Source organism: Vitis riparia, chromosome 18, assembly GCF_004353265.1.
Source record: "Vitis riparia cultivar Riparia Gloire de Montpellier isolate 1030 chromosome 18, EGFV_Vit.rip_1.0, whole genome shotgun sequence".
Classification (NCBI taxonomy): Eukaryota; Viridiplantae; Streptophyta; class Magnoliopsida; order Vitales; family Vitaceae; genus Vitis; species Vitis riparia.
In genome coordinates this window covers 25,455,618-25,478,479 of record NC_048448.1, presented here as the reverse complement: position 1 = coordinate 25,478,479, position 22,862 = coordinate 25,455,618, and the positions used below count along the sequence as shown (strand labels likewise).

The following is a 22,862-nucleotide window of genomic DNA, read 5'->3' as shown; positions in this document are numbered from 1 at the left end:
CTTCAGATTCTTGTGCCTTATCATTTTTCAGAGAAAAGTACTATGCTTAAGTATATGCAACATGAATGAGCATTTTCAACTAAGAGGATTCTTAGGCCTTATCATCTTTCAAAGCAAAGTAGTGTGCCTAAGTATATGAAACATGAATGAACACTTGCAACTGAGAGGTCATTTCCCATTTATAGAAAAATTCAAATGACCCTTCCAGTACTCTCTTATCAACTCAATCGATGCGTTAATTTAGGGGAAGTGAAAAAGTCATCTAAGCAATTAAAACTTAGCTCTTAGGAAAAGACATCTTTCTTTCCTAGGTTTGTGCCTTAAAAAATGGAACTTTGACCATTTCAAAACTTACATAGTGACTAAGGAATAGGTTGACCGCTCTATGAGGAAGATTGTGCACTTAAAGGCACGTCTCAATTTGGACGGTCATCCCAGGTTGTGCACTTCAAAAGGCTTACCCCAAGTGTCCATCTAAATTATTTATCCCATTTTACGCTCCAAGAACAAGACGTACACTTTGTGGGAACTGATGTGGCCATGAATAGAAATTAAAAAAGAAAAAAAAACCCTAAGTAATCCCTGAAACAGCAACCCGAGTCCCGATTGAAAACTTTGGCAAACACAAATTGGGAGAAAAGCTCAAAATGAAACCCTACCTCAAGCAGCGACCGAGTGCTCAACCTTAGGCAGCGACTAACCGCAGTGCATCTTCTCCAGCGACGATCCATCTCGTTCATCTCCAGGTATGTCGCGAACTCGCAATCTCCCTCTCTTCATCTCCCATGTTTTCCACTTTCTTCATCTCTTTCCCCCTCTCGGCTTCATCTCCCATGGTTTTCTCCATCTTCTATGCTTTTCTCCCTCTTCATCTCTCTCAATAGTCAACACAGAGGCTTGTCTCTCTCTCAGCAATCAGCTCTTCATCAAAATATATATATATATCATTTTGACCAATTGGAGCTCTCAACCAGTGTTGTCTCAGCCAATAAGTCGTTATCTGTTTCTCCCTTCATCCATTTTTTTTAAAATATTCTGGTAAATTGGTTTAAATATTCTGCTTAAAATTATTTTTTTATTTATGGTTTAATTTTAATTTCCACCCAAATTTTCTTTATTTCATTATTAAATTCCAATTAAAATTTATATGTATTTTATTTTTAAATTCATTTCAATTATGTCTTATTATTATTATTTTAGTCAATTATATTGTTATATAGAAATTTGAATATTATTATTGGTGTTTTGTTTTAGAATGAGTTCCTCCGATTCAAAAAATTCAAGAAAAGATTTTGTGTGGAAGTATGTTATTGAAGTTTCCGAGGAGCAATATTTAAGATGTAATTTTTGCAATCAAAGATGCACGGGAAGGGTGAATAAACTCAAGCATCACTTAGTCGGAACTCATCATGGTATGAAACCATGTAACAAAGTTCATGAAGATGGAATGCAAAGAGGTATTGGCCAATTTTAAGAATCAAAAAACGAAAAGAAATGAATTGCTCCAAGAAATTGGTATGGGTCCAACTTCAATGCATGAGAGTGCCTTGTCTAAAACAATAGGGACATTAGGGAGTGGGAGTGGGAGTGTAAGTGGGAGTGGGGAACCTATTCCTAGGGGACCCATGGATAAATTTACCACTTCACAACCTAGACAAAGTAATTTGAATTCAAAGTGGAAGCAAGAAGAAAGGAAGGAAGTGTGTAGAAAAATTGGTAGGTTTATGTATTCAAAAGGTCTCCCATTCAACACCGTGAATGATCCTTATTGGTTTCCTATGATGAATGTTGTTGCAAATTTTGGGTCCGGGTTTAAGCCTCCATCTATGCACGAATTGAGGACATGGATTCTTAAAGAAGAGGTGAATGACCTAAGTATCATTATGGAAGATCACAAAAAAGCTTGGAAACAATATCGATGTTCAATTATGTCAGATGGTTGGACAAATGGAAAGAGTATGTGTCTTATCAATCTTTTGGTGAATAGTCTTGTTGGCACTTGGTTTATGAAATCAATTGATACTTCTGATACAATAAAAAATGGGGAATTGATGTTTAAATATCTTGATGAGGTGGTTGAATAAATTGGAGAGGAGAATGTTGTGCAAGTCATCACTGATAATGCTTCTAATTATGTGAATGTTAGAATGGGGCTTATGGAAAAAATGAGAAGATTGTGGTGGACTCTTTGTGCTACTCATTGTATTGATTTGATGTTGGAGGATATTGGAAAGCTAAATGTTCATGCTAATACACTTTCTCGAGCTAGGCAAGTAGTGAAGTTCATATATAGGAATACTTGGGTTCTTAGATTGATGAGAACATTTACAAAAAATCATGAACTTCTTCGTCCAACAATTACACGGTTTGCTACCGCATTTCTTACTCTCCAAAGTCTTTATAAGCAAAAGCAAGCTCTTATAGCAATGTTCTCCTTAGAAAAATGGTGTTCAAGAACATGGGCTAAAAAGGTAGAAGGTGTGAAAACTCGAAGTATAATGTTGTTTGATCCAAATTTTTGGCCTCATGTTGCTTTTTACATAAAGACCACTATTCCATTAGTTATTGTCTTGAGAGGTTGATTCAGAGGAAAGACTAGCCATGGGTTATATTTATGAGTTGATGGATTCAGCTAAGGAGAAGATTACATTTAATTGTGGAGGCATGGAGAGAAAATTTGATGCAAGATGGACTTCGCAACTTCATCGACCTTTACATATAGCAGGTTATTATCTGAATCCTCAATTGCGGTATGGAGATAAGTTCTCTAATGTTGATGATGTGAGAAAGGGATTATTTGAATGCATGGATAGGATGTTGGATTATCAAGAACATTTAAAAGCTAACATTCAGTTGGACTCATATGACCAAGCAATGGGTGAATTTGGAAGTAGTATTGCAATTGATTCTCGAACATTAAGAAGTCCTACAAGTTGGTGGATGCATTTTGAGGGTTCAACATCAGAGTTGCAAAAGTTTGCTATTCAAGTCCTTAGCCATACTTGTAGTGCTTCAGGATGTGAAAGAAATTGGAGCACATTTGAATCGGTAATACTTCTATTTTTGTAAATTTTTATACATATATTTCTATTTCAATGTTAAAGAACTTTATTTCAGTTTAACACATAAATTTCTTTTATTATTTGTAGATCCATACAAAAAAAAATAGACTTGAACATCAAAGATTGAATGCTGTAGTGTATGTAAGGTACAACACTAAATTGAGAGAGCGAAGTCTACAAAGGAAACAAAATGTTGATTCGATTTTGGTAGAGGAGATTGATTCGGATGATGAATGGATTGCTAAGAAAGAAGATCCCCTTTTCCCCCTTGATCTTTGTTGGCTTCAAGATAATGAGTTATTCAGTGTTGATGCTATTAGAGTTGAGTCATCCAACTCTCAAGAGACTCAAGCATCATCGGATCACATGGTTTCTTCACATTCCTACAAAAGAAAACATAATGAAGTACCAAGTAAGTACTCAAAATTGAAGTCATAAATTTGATTAAATCTAATTAAAAAAACTTATAATATTTACACCTAATTAATACTCTATGCTAGGTACAAGTGGAGGCAAAGGCAAAGAGAAGGAGTTGAATTTGACACCAATTGATGAAGATGAAGATTTACATGAAATGGGGATACATGATAGTGGACATTTTCCTACTATTGATACATTGGATGAGGATGATGATGACCTTGGAGAGGAGGATTTAAGTTGAAACAATTTACTCTAGTTGTTATTTCATGACTTAGTTATGGATTTTTTGTAAAAGTTTAGAACTATTATTATGGTTGACTCTATTTTCTATTTAATGACTTAGTTATGGCTTTTTGTTAAAGTTTGAAACTATTCGCATAGTTAATCTATTTTGTATTTTATGACTTTGTTATGGTTTTTTGTGAAAGTAGGGAACTAGTATGCTTTTTTTTATGATTTTAATGAATTGTTTTCATGTTTTTATTTATGCTATTTTATTTTATATATTTTAAAATATTAATTAATTATATAATGTGAGGCTCAAAAAGCTTACGCCTCGCCTCACAAACACAAAAACGTCTCTCCTTACGCTTTCTCCTTTAAAAACTTTGCCTAAAACCCATTCTTATTCTTAAACTTCCATTGAAAAACTTAAACCTTAGAAGCTTATTTTCATTTGAAAACTTTAATTTAAACAATCAAAGTCAAATTTATACAACTCAAAAGTCTTGAACCTACAACTTAGGTTCTTACGTGCAACAACTATATTTCACAACCAAAATTTTCAACATCAACTTCTTTCAATTACACAAGGCCTCATAACAAAAATACTCAAAAATATATATATAAGGATTCCACATTAAACACAATCAATAAAATATCCTCAAGCTTCACATAATTGCTCAAGTGTTATTCCCTTCTTGTACACCTTTAGCTTGGTCTAAAGAATCGATTTTGAAAAAAGGCAAGTTATAGCTCAGTGAGTTTGAATAAAATAAAAAGATTTGTAAAGCAACCTTTCACTATCCTACATAACAACACATTAGATTCATCTAAAAACATGAAATTTAACCAAAATCTATATGTATTTCCATACCAATTCATTTTCAACTTACCATATACCTTTCATGAGACTATTTACGTACTTTGCTAAATAGCATTTCCTTTGTCTACAACCATAATAACTATATTTTAAGAACTCTCGCCAAAAGATATACATCTATACCCCTTATTATATCCACCCATGTGGATCTTCCTAGGATTATTTTGGATTTTTCATCCTAGGATACTTTATCTTGCTTCCTTTGAGGATGCCCACTCATGGATTGTCCTCCCTTATTGCTTTTCATAAAGACACCAATCATGGTGCCTTAAATCTGAATTTTCAATGTCTTCGATATTTCTCTATGTTGCTCATGTTGCACATCAAGTTAGTTTTCAACAAAATAAAGTATATCTCAATCACAAATTTAATTCAACCGTAAGCAATGTATAGTATCAATACTATAACCAAGATGAGTTCCATCACATACAACTAGAATATTCTTAAAAGAAAATAATTCAGTTTATCATAATTTTATTATCAGCTCAACCATAATTCAAAGATTGCAGTTAAACATTAATTTCAGTTCAAAGAAAAATGGTTTCAAAAAATAGAGTTTTAAAGGTATCAACTTCTCTACTTATTAAGCAATTCATTTTCCCCTCAATTTTTAACTTTTCCTCTTTTACTTTCCTTTCAAGAGAAGCTCTAAATTTTGAGATAATTTTAGTGTACTTTCACTTACATGTTTAAGACTTACCCATTAAAAATGTATTTTCATGTTAACAGTTGACTCATCTCTGGTTGTTGGACAAGTCACACAACAAATCATCGTAAGTGTCTCCAAGTGGTTTTCTCCTCACACCTGTTCAGGCTCCTTCTTAGCTAAATTTGAGATGACAAAAGGCTCTACTACAACCAAATAAAATAGAGAAAACTAGCTGAATTTTCAGCCACTCGAATATATAAGTAAGCAGTTGACTCAGTAGTCAGCTTGCTTGTCTGCTAGTGTTGGAGAAATCCCATTATTGTTAACCACCTTTAAGTTAATTTATAACTAGTTTAACATATTAATTTCCCAATTAATCAGGCCAATAATTGAATAATTAATTCTTATTAAAGTGTAAGTAAATCAATATTAAGTTTTTAATAATTTTACATCATTACGTAACCACAATTTGTGGTAAATTCTACCACTTGAGCATAAGAAAAAAAATATAGAATAAGGGTTAAAAGGCAAGCATTATGTGAAGAGGATGAGTAGTTTTGCAAAGCAAATATTCAACAAAACAACTCATTTCCTCAAATTTCTTTTAAAACAAACAAGGGTCCCTTTGTGGTCAAACTCATCCTCTGAACCCAAAATAGGGGGAAAAGAGAGACTTACATAATTCAAGTTTGTGCGACCAATAGCGGATTTGTTGAGCTAGAAGATGGCAAATACCATATAAGTTAGCCCACCCATTTCAAATTGAATACAGGGTATCCAATAAAAATACAATAAAAGCATGTTATAATAGAACAAACCACCAATTAACACGGTTTAGGTTTCTAACTTACTAATCCTCCACTTGATCACTGCAGAAGAAAGAAAAAAAAACTACTAAATATTAGAAGGAAAAAAAAACTAATGCAACTAATCTACCTAATTTAAATGAGCTTTTGTATAATTTGTAACATTAGCCCTTCATTTGCACCTCAAAAAATAGGAGAAACAAGAAAAGAAAAAAAAAATCAAGGGAAAGTATATAACATAGATTTCTCTTCTTTAGCTTGTATGGGAATTCAAAAAAAAAGGGGGGGTGGGGTGGGGTGGGCGTTAATTTCATTCACCTCCCTTAAAATTTTGGTTAAATACATCTAGCTCCATAGGTTGAATTTCATCATGTACCTCCCTTATTTTGAGTGAGAGGGAAGGTGGGTGAAAATAAGAAATAAAAATGATAAGGGAGGTATCTGATGAAATTTCAAATCTATGGAAGCTAAATGTATTTCACTGAAACTTCAGGAAAAGCAAATGAAATTAACAAAAAAAAAAAGAATAAAAAAAGGGAGAGAAATAACATAAAACTCATCTTAGTTTTATCTTTACTTTTTTTTTCCAATTTTTTCTTTTGGCGCCTTATGTTCTTTTTCATAAACTTTTCCATGATCAAAAGCAACATTAAAAGAACATAAAACATAAGATCTTCATCACTTTTTCCTAGGTAACCAAACTAAAATATAGTATAAAGAAGGATACATGAAACATTGAATATGAATTTGTGAAGTTGGGAGAACTACTTAGGGTGGCATGGAGTGAGAGTGAGAGTGAGAATGAAAGTGTCAATGAAGTGGGGTTGGTTTGTTGAGATTTGATGATGCCACAAATATTTTGAATTGTGGAGTTTCCCTGATGCCCAAAATGACAATTTTTTTATGGTCGTAAGCAGTACATAAAATTCTTGTTTCTTTCCATGGTATTCTTTGAGTAAATCTCTATTCTAGATTTGCTATTACATTTATACATAATGGACAAAGTGATGACATTCGTGACATTTTTTTTCTCTACCATCCATACATGTCTGCTTCCCTCTTCCCCGCTGATTCACGTGGGCCTCTTTATGGTTTTCTTCTACTCGAATCTAATTGGATTTTACCAGTATGATGATTTCTTCATCTTCAACCTTGTACGCCGGCTTAATAGAGGGAGAGAGGGAGAGGGAGAGAGAGAGAGAGAGGAATGCTCCAATGAAACTTATGCGAAAGTTTGTGATTCCATGCAATTTTGGAAGTGGGTTGGATAGAACCTTCAAAGAGAGTTTATAATTCCTTCATACAAGTACATTGTGATAGATATATACGTTTCATTTTATTTTCCTCACATTTTTAGTAAAGACAATAATCCCTTTAATAGAACTCTTGATATTATTCATGCTATGGTCTTTTCTTCTTATTCACAAGTTTAGCAATAAATATGCTTTGGGGTTGGAACTACTACTTTAACAAGGTAGGGGCATGGGTTCCAACATCATTATTTTCTCCATTTGTTGAACCTGGTTTGAGAAAAGGTGGGTGCCATCACTAGGTATACAGATTATTATTGTTTAGACTGGAAAAAGACAACAACAACCAATAAATAAATAAATAAATAAAAAATAACAAGAAAAAACTTTGGTCATAAATTGCAATGAGTTCAGGCTGCAGGCTGCATTAGTTACAATGTTGCATCACAAGAATAAGATTTCACAACATTTTTCTTAAAAATGATGATATGGGCTTTACAACATGCTTAGTTATTTTTTAGAGTAGTTTCTACAAATGTAACCAAACTTAGAGCCCGTTTGATAATAATCTTAAAAAGTATTTTTAATCCTTTTAATACTTGAAAATTTTTATCATTCAAGTATTAAAAATGTTAAAAACGTTTTTTAAAATCATTATCAAATGCACTTTTAAAGTTCATTTGACGGTGATTTTAAAAAACATTTTTAATTTTAAAATTTTAAAAAAAAAATTAGATATTTTTAAAACTTTAAAAACATTTTTTTAAATATAAAAAAAAAACACTTATAATATTTTCTAGAAAAACACTTGATAAGCAATTTTCCTGAAAACCACTTTCACTCAAAATATTTCAAGTAGAAATACTGCGAATAAAAACTGCATGAAACACACTTAATTTTTTGTTTCTTATTTTTTTCATTTTCTTTTCACAGAACAGATGAAACCCTGAATTGTCTGCATTATCCCTTAGGTTCTCCAATCCAAAATATCTAAAAGCTGAATAAGATTATCATTAAATAGATCAAAATTCACAAGTACTTCATTTCATAGTTCAACTTCGATTTTCTTGGGAAACTAGGGAATACTTTTTTCCATTATTACCAATATAAACAAAACATACATAACCGTGGGAGCAAATAAAACCGAAAACTGCGGTTGATATCTAGGTGTGCTTGGCCAAGAAGGTGGTGAGTCTTTGGAAGGTAGACTCATCACAAGGAAGAACAATTCTATTCTGGCTATCATAACCATACTCGTCTGCAGCCTTCTCTAGCAGTTGCTGGAAGACAGGGTTCTTCAGATAAGAAGTGGGAACTACAAACCTTGTCATTCGACTGCCCACATAGACCACAAAGTGCCCCTTTGGAGCTCTTCTTCTACTTTGGTCAAGCTCTACTTTCTTTGGCATCTCTAGAGAAACCAAAGCACCAGCGAATGGAAGAGATAAAAGAGAGGAGTAATGGAAAGTATTTTTGAGTTGAAAATGGAAGGTTATATGTATATATATAGACCTCGAAAAGTGTGCCCTTCTGCAATGAGAGATAAGGGATGAGCTAGCTTTGAGGGTGGCAGGCCATAAGTTGGACTCATTAAGATCAACTACTTGCATGCCAAATACAAACACATGCACACACACTCACAGAGAGAGAGAGAGAGAGAGAGAGAGAGAGAGAGAGAGAGAGATGGTGTTAATAAACTCTGAAGGTAAGGTGTTGAGGGCTTAGGTTGCACATGGGGTCAGTGACTGCAACAAAAGGTTTCCATACCCTTATCCCCACACCTCCACTGAGTTAAAATATATACGAATGAGAAGAGCAAATCAGCCAGCTGACTGACCACCCATGTTACTCTCAACTCATCAAGCCTGAACTAAACACCTAAATAGTACGGAAATTACAGACTATACAAGAGATTCAATTCTCTTAACTCATGGTCCCCAAATACTGCTATGTTCACATGTATGCATGGCATGTGTGCATCAACACATTTCTCACATGTATCCGCTAACTTCTATATACGTAAGCTAGCTACCAAAATTGAACTAACTTCAACAGCCAGACCATGGGTTGGACTGGAGGGTGCAACTTCCTGCGTCAAGTTAATTGCAAAACCTTTACCACTCAACACTTCGCTACCTTGTGTAACTACTGTAATTTTTGTTCTTGGATTTTGAGGGCAACTTTCAATTTTTTTTATTTTTTATAAATCATCGTCAATTCTAGTAATTAACTACAATATGTTATTGTGTTATCAATCCATAAAGAAAGAACTTAATTGTGTTACCTGTCAACAAAGAAAAAACTTTATTTTGTTATTTATGAAGCAAATACAAAGATAAAGTAATCTAACGTTCAAGGATAAAAGAATATTATTTCAATATATTACAGAGAAATACTAGGAAAGACAAAAGAAAAAATAGATACAACTATTAATTATCGAAACATCTCATTTTCCTTCTTCTTGTATATGTACCAAAATTGTGAGCTTTTACTCCACTAGATATCTCTTACTTTCTCATATCTCTATTTCTGTATATAGTTTTCATAAATTCATTTTTATTTCATAATTTTTTCTCCTCATGACTTACAACATTTATAGAGAAATTTCTTACACACTTTTTATATGTTATTATTGAATAAATTGTCTAATACACTCAACATCTTTATGTTCTACACTCTCATATATTACAGTCTACTTTATGCACCATAGTCTTGTCCTGTGCCATGAATTCAAATTGTTCATCGCTTCACTATTTCCACTTTTTAAGATGCAATAAGTAAATACAAGAAACTATACTTATTGCAAATAATAAAGCACATGCTCTTTGTATCATATTCTAATGAAAAACTTATTTGACTTCACTTTTAACCAAAATTCCTTTTGCGATCCCTTACGAGATATGTTCTCTTTTACTCCTTAAAAAAACTTTACTTGAGCTTTGATATAATTTATTATGCAGGCAAAAACTTTAATTTCAATATACTAGTGTAAAAATACAAAAATAAAACAATTCATAAATAAATGTGTACAAGGTTTTAACATGGTTCGACTAAATATGCCTACATATGAAAGAGAATCATTATACTATATCATGAAAGATATTAAGGAGGATAGAAGAAAAAAATACAATTATTAAACACTTGTTGTACTAGGTGTCTCTCAGTCTTTCTAACATATCTATGTAATATTCTAAATTACGAGATAAAAAAGTTATGATATGAAGATATATAATCTTCACAAACCAATCATCTTCATATCATAACTTTTTTCTCTCATAATTTAGAATATTTTTAGAGAAATTTCAAATAACTTTCATTATTATGTAAAAAATTAAATATTAAAATAACATATCAATAGAGGAAAGATTCTATACAATATTTTGTTACCAAAGAGGAATATATACCAATTAAAAATTTGAAATACTTTATAACAATCCTCAGCTTTGATTAAATTCCATCGAGTACACACCTTCTTATGATATGCAACTATAAAGGAAATCAGTCAATGTACTTTGGAAAGATGTAATCTACTTGGAAACTTGTTTGAACCAATCAATTACTCTGTATTCCACATCACAACTTCCTTATGTGCCACATTCTCCTCATTTGTCACAATCTATTTTGTTCACTATTATAATATTATCATGCACCATAAATTCAAACTGTTCAATCATTTACTATTTCCACTTTTCAAGATGCAATAAATATAAAACTATACATATTGCAAATAACAAGCATATGATGAGGGACCAATTGATTTCACCTTAAATCAAAATTCCTTTTTGATCCTGTCATGTGGTATATTCCCTTTGGCTCTTCCAGAAATATCTTTCTAGGCTCTGAAATTGTTTGTTATGTTAGCAAAAGATTTAACATCAATATATTATTATAAAAATATAAAGATAAAACAATTCAGACGTACACAAAATTTTAACGTGATTTTACCTATAATATTTATATTTATGAATGAAAGACAATCATTTATTTATAGTCTAGAAAACATTATATATAATAAAAAAAAATGAGATACAATTATTACGTCGTCATATCGTTGAGTGTCTCTTATATTTTCTCACATTTCTATATATCACATATAATCCCCATAAACTCATCTCTATTTCATAAATCTTTTTTTTTCATGAAATATTTATATAAAAAATCCTAATATTAACTTTTAATATTCAATAAAAAAAAATCAAATATCATATCCAACGTATCAACATAAAATATTTTATCCAGAAGTAGAAAGATGTACCAACATTACGGATTTGAAGCAGTACTTTTCAAAAAGAAGTCAATATTATGCCTGTGATTAGTTGTATATATGTGCAAGCTTAATGTACGTGAAAGTACTTAAATTTCAAACGAATTAATAAAAAAATTTACTTACATGGAGATATGGTGTCTGTCATATGCACATGTTTTCTTGTTGTACACATAGTTATGAAGGCACGATGACAGACATGCGTCCCTCTCTAAGGACCCGGCTGCATGACACATGCGGTCTCTCGACTCTCTCCTCTTGAGGAACGGCAGAAGAAGACAAAAGTTGCTTTCGTATGCGTATACGAAGGAGTTATGACCATGATATTGGCCTTTGCCCCACCTTGACTCGCATCTCTCAATGTTCAATAATGTGGGTGCATCAAAAGATTAATTAGGTAAGTTCTCACCCCTCACTTGAGTGCACGAAACAAAATGTAGTGTAGTGCTGAGAGACATTATCAATTTAATATTATTTCCACTATTTAACTATTAAGATAATCCAAGAGTTACACATGAATATGTGAGAGGAACATGACAGACCAAAGAGAGATGCTTGCATTTTCATTGCACTATTGCCCTTGTGCAATCTTATGGTATGAATAAAATATGTCTATTTAAACGCAAGGAATTAATATGGAGCTCATTTGTAAAAAGTAGATTGAAAAATTAATATAAACCGTTAGTCAATAAATTTAAATTGTTAAGGTGAGAATGTTAATTGATGTAACTAAGATTATGTTTGATAATGTTTTTATTCGAAATGTTTTTAGTAAAGTGTTTTCTTTGGAAGCGTTCTTAGAAGAATCACATATCACATATTTCTCTAGAAAATGTGACAAGTAATTTTTTAATACTATAAATTATTTTTTATATTTTTAAAATTATTTTCTAAATTTTGTCAAATATTTAGTGGGTATTTGGTAAACCAACTGAATAATTTATTAACTTAATTTAAATCATTAAATATATTCCATAGAATAACTTAATGGTGTAACTTACAATAAAATATAACTTTAAGTAATAAGTAAAAACAATTAACTTATTCTTAAATCAACATTTCATTTTATCTTTTTATCCATATTTGTCTTAATTATCTTCACAATCTCTTTTGTTACTCCCTCCATTGTTACTCAATCTTATTTACCTTATTTATAATTTATGATGATAAATATGTCAATTTAATAATTAAGAATAAATTTTCTGTTAATTTTATTAAATAAATTTAATATTTAAAATAAAAATTAAGTAATAAGTTTAAAATCAAAAACTTAAAAGTCAAGTAATAAGTATTAAGTTTTATCTAAAATATATTTTAAATTAAAAACATTTCCTTTAGGAAGCCAAGTCTAAAATTGATATATATATATATATATATATATATATATATATATATATATATATATATATATATATATATATATATATATATATATATTTGTCATGGATAACATGATATATGCATATGCATTATATTGGATGGCATCATTATCCTTCTTTCCCAGGTCTGCTTTGGTCAAACAATTACAGACCACCTAAGAAAATAAATAATATAAAATCATAGAAACATTGGAGATAAAGGACATATTGTTCAAAATCCTTTGGAAGTCAAGACCGAACCCTCACAACTACAAAGCATTACGGTGGTTAGAAATCAAAATGATGGTGCTTTTTTTTTTTCAAGAGGGAAAAAGAAAAGAGCTTTCCTCTGGAAGAAAATATGGTGCCAATGAAAACTATTTTAAACTGTTTGAAGATTTTTGAAATACACAAAAATGGTATTCTAGCTTTTTCTTAGAAGACAATAATTTTCAGTTAATTCAAATCTTGTTAGGTGCATATATTTAAACCTAGCAGTGGAAAACATCTTGGTTGGTGGAACATGTTGCTGCTGTCCCATGCTCTCTGCAGCTTTAATTCTACAGCAACCAATGATTGAATGATTTATTTCTTCAACCAAGCTGTAATACGAGCTGTCTCATAAACCTTACACTTCACCACATATCTTGGCACATACAACTTCAATTATTTTTGTTGGATATTGTAAGTAAACTAATTTTCCACCTTTGTTTTCTTAAATGTTGTCTGATATTTAGATTTTTTAGGTGTTCATGTGTTATCTCTGATCGCAATGAAGGATAATTTTTTATAATAAAAAAAATGTCCCTTGGACTTATATAGTCTTATTTTTTAGAACATGTTTTTGAGAACAAGGCATATAGTCCATGTTATCAAGAATACGACTACATGAGAGTTTTCGATACAAGGAATTTATGTCGTGTTGTTTTTTTAATTTTTTTGAGTGTCCACTTCAAATATCACATATGTGATAAAACTAAAGGTCAAGCTAAAATTACCTTCAATTAATTTAGTTAAAATTTCATACTTGATCAAATTGAAAGTTTAAAAAAAAAATGTTTATTAATAAGGGGGTATTTGGTAAAACTAAATATTTATTACTTAATGACTTAAGTTGACTTTAAGTTAAATTATTAAATTAAAACTTATTATTTAATTCTTCCTTTAAAGTATTAAGGTTATTTAATAAAATTAACTTAAAATTTATTCTAAATTATCAAATTAACATATTTATTCTAATAAATTATAATTAGGTAAAGGAAGTCGAGTAATAATAGAGGTCATGAAATAATAAAGAAGATTGTAGAGGTAATTAGGATGAATAAAGATAAAAATGTAAAATAAAAACGTGGACTTAAAAATAAGTTAATTATTTTTCCTTATTATTTATTTTAAATTATTTTACTAAACATATTTAATTTACTTAATAACTTAAATTAAGATATTAAACCATTTTAAGTTATTAAGTTGGTTTGTCGAACATTGACTATTCAAGGATTTAGAAAAGCAATTTTTTTTTTTAACTTATTGCTTCAAATCAACATTAATTTAAATAGCATTATTAAAATATTTTATGAAATAGGTTTGAGATATTTAATAACTTAAAATAATTTTAATAAATTATATTAAGCTATTGAATTAAACACACCTTAAATGAACAATGTCAACCAGCGTTAAGAATTAAATAATAATCAGATCAATAAAAATTTGGGTTAATTTCATTCACTTCCTCTAAGCTTTTAACCAAATGCAACTAGTCCCCACTAGTTTAAAAATTCATCAAGTATCTCTTTTATTTCATATTAAAGAATAATATTTATTATATATTATGTAAGTTTGAAAAAAAATATTTAATGAGGTATTTAAAAAGTTATTTACTTCAAAAATGCATTTAGCAATAATAATTTTTAACTATTTATTTTTTATATTCAATTTAATGGATAAAAATAATTGGAAAATGATTCAACTTAGTCCCATAAATAAATACATGAGAGAAGGGTGACAAAGTCAAAGAGAGAATCAGAAAAATGGAATGATTTATTAGCTTTTTATTTAATAATCAAGGGTATTTTAAGGATATTTTTAAAGAAAATATCCTTCCTGTCGATTAGTTTAATTATGGAATGTAGGAGGACCTTACATTGAGGGCAAGGGAGGTGAAAACACAATTTCCCCCATAATTAATTATTATACTGTCAACGCACTCAAAGGGGAACAGCATCTTTTGCACTAGTAGTTTTTGATGGGCGTGACTCCCATACCATGAAAGATAAGATACATATATGGACAAAATGCAGCGTCCGGAAGAGTGGACTTGGGAGGGAGAGAGAGAGGGAGAGAGAGAGAGAGAGAGAGAGAGAGAGAGAGAGAGAGAGAGAGAGAGATTCTACGGTATACGTACCATTAAAAGAAGTTGTTGTACTTAGATATTGCACATGGACTTATATCTATATATATTCCAATAAAGAAGCTCTAGACACTTACATTGAAGTCACTGAATCTCTAATAATAATACTCCCCCATGCCCCACCCAACCACAATAGAATTGAGTGGTAGAGTTGGCCACAGCTATGTTATCCTCATCAAGCTCAAAAATAGCATGCATCTGTCTCTTTTGAGTGGCTCGTTAGGTTTAGCATGATGTGACCAATGGTCTCCCAGAAGTTGCAAGGGACCACCGGAGGCTGGCCGACAAGTGCCGGGCGAGATATGGGCCAATCATCACGGCTGGTCGGGTAAGCCTCACCGCAATATCTGTCACAAGTTTGTTGGTGATGCATATATACGAAGATACACTGAATTAAGAACAAGAGTGCTACACGTTCAATGGCTGCGGAATTGAGGTCACATTCTATTCATGGATCTATGGACTCTTTGATGTTCCAGTTTGAGGAGAACTAGGAAGTTGGATCTTTTAACTTGGTCCGAAAATATAAGGTCCATTTGTTAACTTTTTAAAAAATGGTAGTCTGTTTCCCCAAAAAAATAAATAAATAAATAAATAAAACATCTTTCACAATCACAAAATAAAAAATAAAAATAAAAAACAATTTTCTCTACATGAAATAATATTCTTTCTTAAGGGGACTTGTTTGGTAAAAGTTTTTAAGAATAGTTTTCTATTATCGAGAATAAAAAAATCATTAAAACACGTTTGACAATTATAGTTCATTTGACAACTGTTTTAAAAAATAGTTTGACAATTATTTTCAAGAACATATTTTTTTTTTTAGAACAAAAAAAAAAATTGAAAACATATTTAGTAATCAGAAATTGTTTTTTATTTTATGTTATCAAAAAATAGAAAACTGAGTGTTTTCAAATAATATATTTTAGTTGTTTTCAATTATTTTCATTTGTTTTAAAAAATAATTATATGAACATAAATAATAATTAAAAATAAAATTGTATATATAAAAATTATTTTTAAAACATATTTAAAAATATTAAAAATAGGTTAAAAATATTTTCATTCTCAAACAAACTTTTGTTTTATAGACTTTTGTTCTACAAAACATAAGAGAATAGTTTTCATAAACTTTTTTAAAAACTATTTTTTAGAACTATTTTCTATTTTTTGTTTTCAAGAATATAAAATAAAGTATTTTTACATAACATCTTTTAATTGTTTTATATTGTCTTCACTGATTTTCTAAAGATTATTTTAAAAAATAATTATATAAATACATAAAATGATTAAAAATAAAACATTAGATATAAAAATTATTTTTAAAACATATTTAAAAATATTAAAAATAGGTTAAAAACTTTTTAGGTTTCCAAATAGATTTTTGTTCTACAAAACATCTAAGAACAATTTTCAAAAACTATTTTGAAAAACTATTATATAAAACCGTTTTCGAAAACTATTACCAAATAGGCACAAGATGTTTTTAGTTATTTTTAGTTGTTTTTGCTTGCTTTTAAAAATTAATTATACAAATATGAATCATAAAACACAGAAGTTATTTTTTAAAACATATTTAAAAACATAAAAAATATACAGATAAAAATATTTCAAGTTGTCAAATTGACTTCTTATTTAAAGTTTAAGACCCATTTGGCAACGTTTTTGTTTTTAAAATAGAGAACAAAATATAATTTTTTAGAATTTTTTGAAAACAAGAGTATTTGATAAAATGTTTTAAAAAGTAGTTTTTAAAAACAAAAAACTTGTTTGGAAAAAAAAAACATTGTATTGTTTTTAAAAACAATGTTTTATTTTTATTTTATAAAAACTTTTTAAATTTAATTTTTATTAATATGAAATCAAATTCAAGTCTTATTAAAAAAAAAAAAAAGAAGAAATAAATTTATAATTATGTAAAATTTAAAAATAAATGTTTTTTTAATTCTAGTGAAACAAAAATTATCATAAGATGAAAATAATTTCAGTATTCATCTTTAATGCAAGTCCAATAAGTAATTCAATTAAATTTTTTCCTATGGGTAATATGTGTGTGTGTGTGTATATATATATATATATTAAATTAACATAACTAATAAAAAAAAATAAGCAAAATTGAAGAAAAATTGTTGGATCATATATCTAAAGCCAATGGCTGAGCCAGGATTTCAGAGGGACAACTTCTAAGACATGTAAATTTTGTCAATTAGAAGAGAATGTGGGCTTTAGCCCAATGACCCGGTCTCTTTTGACGTTCGATTCCCCTCGTGAGAAGTGGAGTTTTAATTCTTTTTAACATTTTCAGGGGCACCTGCCCTGGGCCTTGGCTAGCTCTGCCCCCGTCCGAAGCTATATTGATGAAAAATTTGCACATTACTAAATGGGTAAGGCTGTTTGTTTGCTTCCAATTGCTTGGAAAATGCCATTTTGGTGCCCGTGGGCCTTGGCTGGCTCCACCCCGGTCCAAAGCTATATTGATGAATAATTTGCATAAGACCATTTACTTCCCATTGCTTGGAAAATGCCATTCTAAAAACCAACTGTTATAAAAAAAAAAATAAAAAAAAAGAGTATGTACAGTGGCAAGAAACAATCCGGGCTTATTCTCTGAATGTTGGAAGGGATTTGAATTAGAGACCTTGAGAGAGGACAACCCCTTACCACTAGACCAGATTTGCCCTAACTGTTATGTATAGATATACTAATTAATTAAAATAATAAATTAATTAATTTTAATTATCTTATTATCTCTTATATAATAATTAAATACAAGACAAATATAAATTTCAAAATAAAAATTTTTCTCAATATTTTTATGAATTCTTTTATCAATTTTTGTTTCATGGATATTGTTTTAGAATTTATTAATGTTTTCATAAGTTCGGATGAATTTTCTTCGAATATTGAACCGACCTTTCTGGTTTGGTCCGATGGTCAAACTGGACAAACTATCTAGTTCCATGCGAACCGATCAACTATTGATTTGACCCAAATCATGCTGGGCTTCCATGCCATTGGCCCAATCTCCTTCATTGCAAGCCCACAAATTTATTTGCAATTTACTAAAGATGAACTGGGTATTCATACCGCTCATGGGGTCTATTAGTTTTCAATATGGGATAGGTTTTGGCCATATTGAAAAATATTTTGCATTGTGGGCATTTGATATAAATTTTTATCATATAAAACATTTAAACAAATATAAATATTTATATCTACATTTATTTTATAATAATTATTAATGATAAATGTGGGAATAATATAAATTAATTAATATAATATTTTAAAATTTTTTAAAATAACAAAATACATAGATATATGTAATTAAATTAAATATTATAATTTTCTTTTCACCTTCATATTTAAATATTATACCCATTCTATTTAATAAAATTTTACATATTAATATATTTATATTTATCTTTATCATTTAATTTGATACATCAAATATAAAAAATAAATAAATATTATTTAAAAAATTAATTAATTATATATATGAAGTCACCTATTCGACTACGGTTCAATCACCAGTTCAACTACTAAGCCTTAAGCCGACAACTTTTCTAAGTTATTCCTAAATTTGTGATTAATCGAAAACCAAAAGGTAAGATTAATTGAAAGACTAGAAATTCATTAAGTTGAAAATTAAGGAAAAGTTACAAAAAAAGAAAAAGAGAAAAAAAAGGAAAAGATCATAATTGAAAAAACTAAAACTAAGTTATTCCTACTCCTAACCTTAAATAAAAGAAAACAATCTAACTATTTTTTATCTATATCATCTCCATTTACTTGTCTATTCACAACCTCTCTTTTATAGGCAAAAAGTTCCCTATTGTTCCAACTGTTACAAAGCCACTCCTTTTAGAACTACCTCCTACCCATGATAATGATCTATTTATATGTTAGTGTAATCATCATTCTTGATGTATTAGCTTGGAGTTGGTGGTTGCACCTTTATTTTTGTGTAATAAATATAGGGAAGTTTGATGGTACAATTGAAGACCTTGGGCCTTAGATGATTACGCTATTATGGTGAGTGTGCCAATCATTTGAAGTACAAGTGCACAACTCTTTGCATTAATGGATCGAACTAGTGCACAAGACATCTAGGAGTATGCTTTATTAGTGATAAGGGCTCACGTAATTTGAATGTAAAGGAGGTGGGTAGCTTGAGTCATCTATTGGCTTGGGTCAAAGAGGTGGGCAATTTCTTAGCTTTAGTGCACTTAAGAGGTACGCAATCTTAAGGTGCCTTAGTGGGGTGTGCGATTTAATACAACACTATAAAGAAGTGTGCTAGAGTGCTCCTAAGTGCTTGGCCTTTGGGGCACACTTATGAAGTGTGCTAGGTGGTTCTATGATCGAGGAAGAGTGTGCAATCTAAGTTTTGCGCACTTGAAAGGTGTATAATCTATGTTTTACCCCTTCTTACACACTCTTGTCTTTTAAAAGCTCATAAATGTTTGATTTATTGCACAAAAAATACTTTAAAGCCCTCAAAATACTTACAAAATGTATTAAATATAAATTTTTTAGGTATTAATGACAAAAACAAGCATTGGGTTAGTTTTGAGTGCTTCAAACATTTCAAAATAAGCTCTTTAGAGTCATCTAAGTTCTAAGTTTGAGTTTTCATCACAACCCCCGTCAACTTGTTACTAGTCCCTTAGTAACAAAAACTGAAAACTAAGATAACTCAATCAAAATGAAAACATTAAAAGAAATTCGTCAAATCAAGTCACCTAAGTTTAGGTCATAATGAGTTGCATTACCCTTCTTGAACCTTGTTCTTTTTACTTGTCTTATTAACTTTCCTCACCTAGTTGTGATCAGACATTAAAATATTGTATTTCAATAAACCTCAACACGAAACATGGGATGGAAATATCAAGAATTTCACTGATTTGTTGGAATTTATTGACATTTTATCGATTTATCGTGTTGATCGGTCAATGCAGGGCGAGCAACAAGGGGTCTGACGGTCACTCAAACCCCAACCAAAAGATTCAACATGCAATTGACCAACCACTAGGGCAAACTTGCATGTTATTATTATATATATATATTGAGCACCAAATATATATAGTCTAAAATTCATAATATAAACATAATATTAAAATAATATTTTAATGAGCAAATTAATAATAATTATTTTATAATTAAATGACAAAATTTCATTTATTAATTACCAAAAATATAAAAAACTATCATGATAATTTTCTTTATAGTATTTTTAATATCATTAATATATTAATTAAATATTAAAAAATATAAATATATCATAATTTATTTTATATAATTTAATACAATTGAATTAAATGGATTATAATTTTAATATTAAATATATTTTTAAATTAGACATATTATAATCAAATATTACAATATTATTATCAAATAATATTTAATATAATTTAATAATAAATGTACACTTATGAAATTTATATTTTTTATCATAGCATATAATATTATTATGATATATGATAAATTATATCCTACATATATCAATTTCGTGAACAAAATAACTTTAAAATATCTATTATACTTCTAATTTCATTTTTAAGAGTTTTTTTAAAAAATATTCTATAAGTTCTGATTAATTTTAAATCTATTGATATTTTGTATAAAAATATCAGTTGATATATCTTCGATATATCCGATATATCTGTAAAATCGAAATACTGATATATTTGTAATTATCGATATTTTCATCTTTGGTTGTGATTGAGTTTTTGCAAGTTAGAGGTCCCTTGAGTTGGGTTGTTTTTATCGAGGTTTCTTCATTCTCGTATCTTAGGATTTCCTAAAACAACACCTCTTAGTTTTACGAATATCAAATTCCTAGAGTTAGCTTAAGGGTAGATTGTACCTTATATTACACCATTCATCGCTCTCTTTCTCTCTTTTTTGAAAGATTGACAAACTATTCATGGAGGAATGCATACATTGCTACCAAACTATTGCTTATATAATGATTTTCGGTGGGTGACACTAGTTGATTTAAAACACTAAGTGTTAACGCATTTGTGAAGATTTACTACCAAACTTCATATTTTCATATTTAATAGCTTATATAAGCTTTTCGATTTTTAAGGAAATGTTTTTTTTTATCGAGATTTTTTTTTTTGTTTTTTTTAATTTCTTGCTTGATAAGTATAATTCTATGATTTATTAATTAGATTATTTACATTTGAGAACGTAATTTGATAAAATTGATCTTGTTAAATCGTTTCTAAGAGATGTATTTGTCAAAGAAATTTGTGTGAAAATGAATTTTTTTATTTTTTATAAAATAGTGTGAAATATAATTTTTATGGAAATCATTGAACTAGTCTCACTAAAAGAAATTTTTATGTACGAATCACAGGTTTCTAACAGCCTACGATTATAAAACAACTATTCGTCGAACCCAGAGGAAAGTAAACTTGGGTTTAGCCAGGGAGCCCACTCCTTGAGCCCAAGTTCACCCTAGGGGTTGGCTCGCTTGCACACACCATACTCACGACCCCTAGTTGTAGGCTTGTAGCAGAAGTGCGAGAGAGGAGAGTGGAGAGAAAGATCTGGGCGTGAATGGAAGACATAGAAGACTTGCTGGTTGGCAATGGAGTTGGTGGAGCCCCTCCTGGGTTTCGACTACCGTTGGCCTCTGTTGGGTTTAACCCCAAGCAGAATAAAAACAAACCCAACCTGGAAAAGAAATCTCATATCCAAGATTCTATAATTCCGGGCACCCAGGTCTCTCTCTCTCGCTTTATATGATTTCAATTCTATGTGTGTTTGTTGGGATATGGGTAGTAATAGTAGTTTTTATTTGTTCTATTTTTTTGGCAGACAATTTATATGAAGACTTTTGGGTGCTCGCATAACCAGGCAAGTGCTCATCCTTGTTTATATTTTCTTCTAATTCTCATTCTGTTTGGATTGAAACGGAAGTTATTTGCTTAAAGTTCGAATCTGGAATCTGGGTTCTTGAGAACATTTTAGGTTTTGCCTAGAAGTTGTGGAATTTGGATAGGTATTTTAGCACTTATTTCTATTTTGTTCGCTGTGTGCAAAAAATATGAACGGGAAAATTTGTTTTTTTTTCTTTTCTTTAAAGGAATTTTCGATGCCAAACACGAATTGGGTTGATTCTAAAATGTGTGAACTATAAAACCTCAAAAACTAGGGAACTTTGTAAGAGCTTTTCCATTGATCATGTTTGTAGTTTCTTTTGGTAGCATTTACCTTGGTGGATGTACTTGAGAAATAATCCTATTAGTTTGGTGAGAGGAGGTTAATCAGTAGAAAAGAATATTGGCAAATTAATTTGTTCATTTTCTTAATGGGCACCCTGGGAACTCAAGCAACCTATTATCAGTTAACTCATCAGCTATCAAACATTGAAGGCAAATCAGCTTTTTGTCCAACTCATAAACCCAATAATCCACTAGTTATATATTGGATCCTCTGGTGATGTTTGAGTCTTCTGTGAGTCTTTTCTGTTATTAAAGGCAATCCATGTTTGGATGGAAAATTGTATTCAAGTTTTTTTTAATGTCAAATAC

General features: G+C 30.0%; 1 protein-coding gene across 1 annotated transcript in view; it reads left to right on the top strand.

Annotated features, from left to right (window-relative positions):
- Positions 1-21,754: 21,754 nt before the first annotated feature.
- Positions 21,755-22,862, top strand: part of LOC117907011 (threonylcarbamoyladenosine tRNA methylthiotransferase) — a 37,128-nt gene continuing 36,020 nt past the window's right edge. Inside the window, exons 1-2 of the mRNA XM_034820327.1 lie at positions 21,755-22,050; positions 22,147-22,185. Of these exons, the coding sequence (XP_034676218.1) occupies positions 21,886-22,050; positions 22,147-22,185 (204 nt within the window). The 5' untranslated portion in view covers positions 21,755-21,885. The remainder of the gene's footprint in view (positions 22,051-22,146; positions 22,186-22,862) is intronic.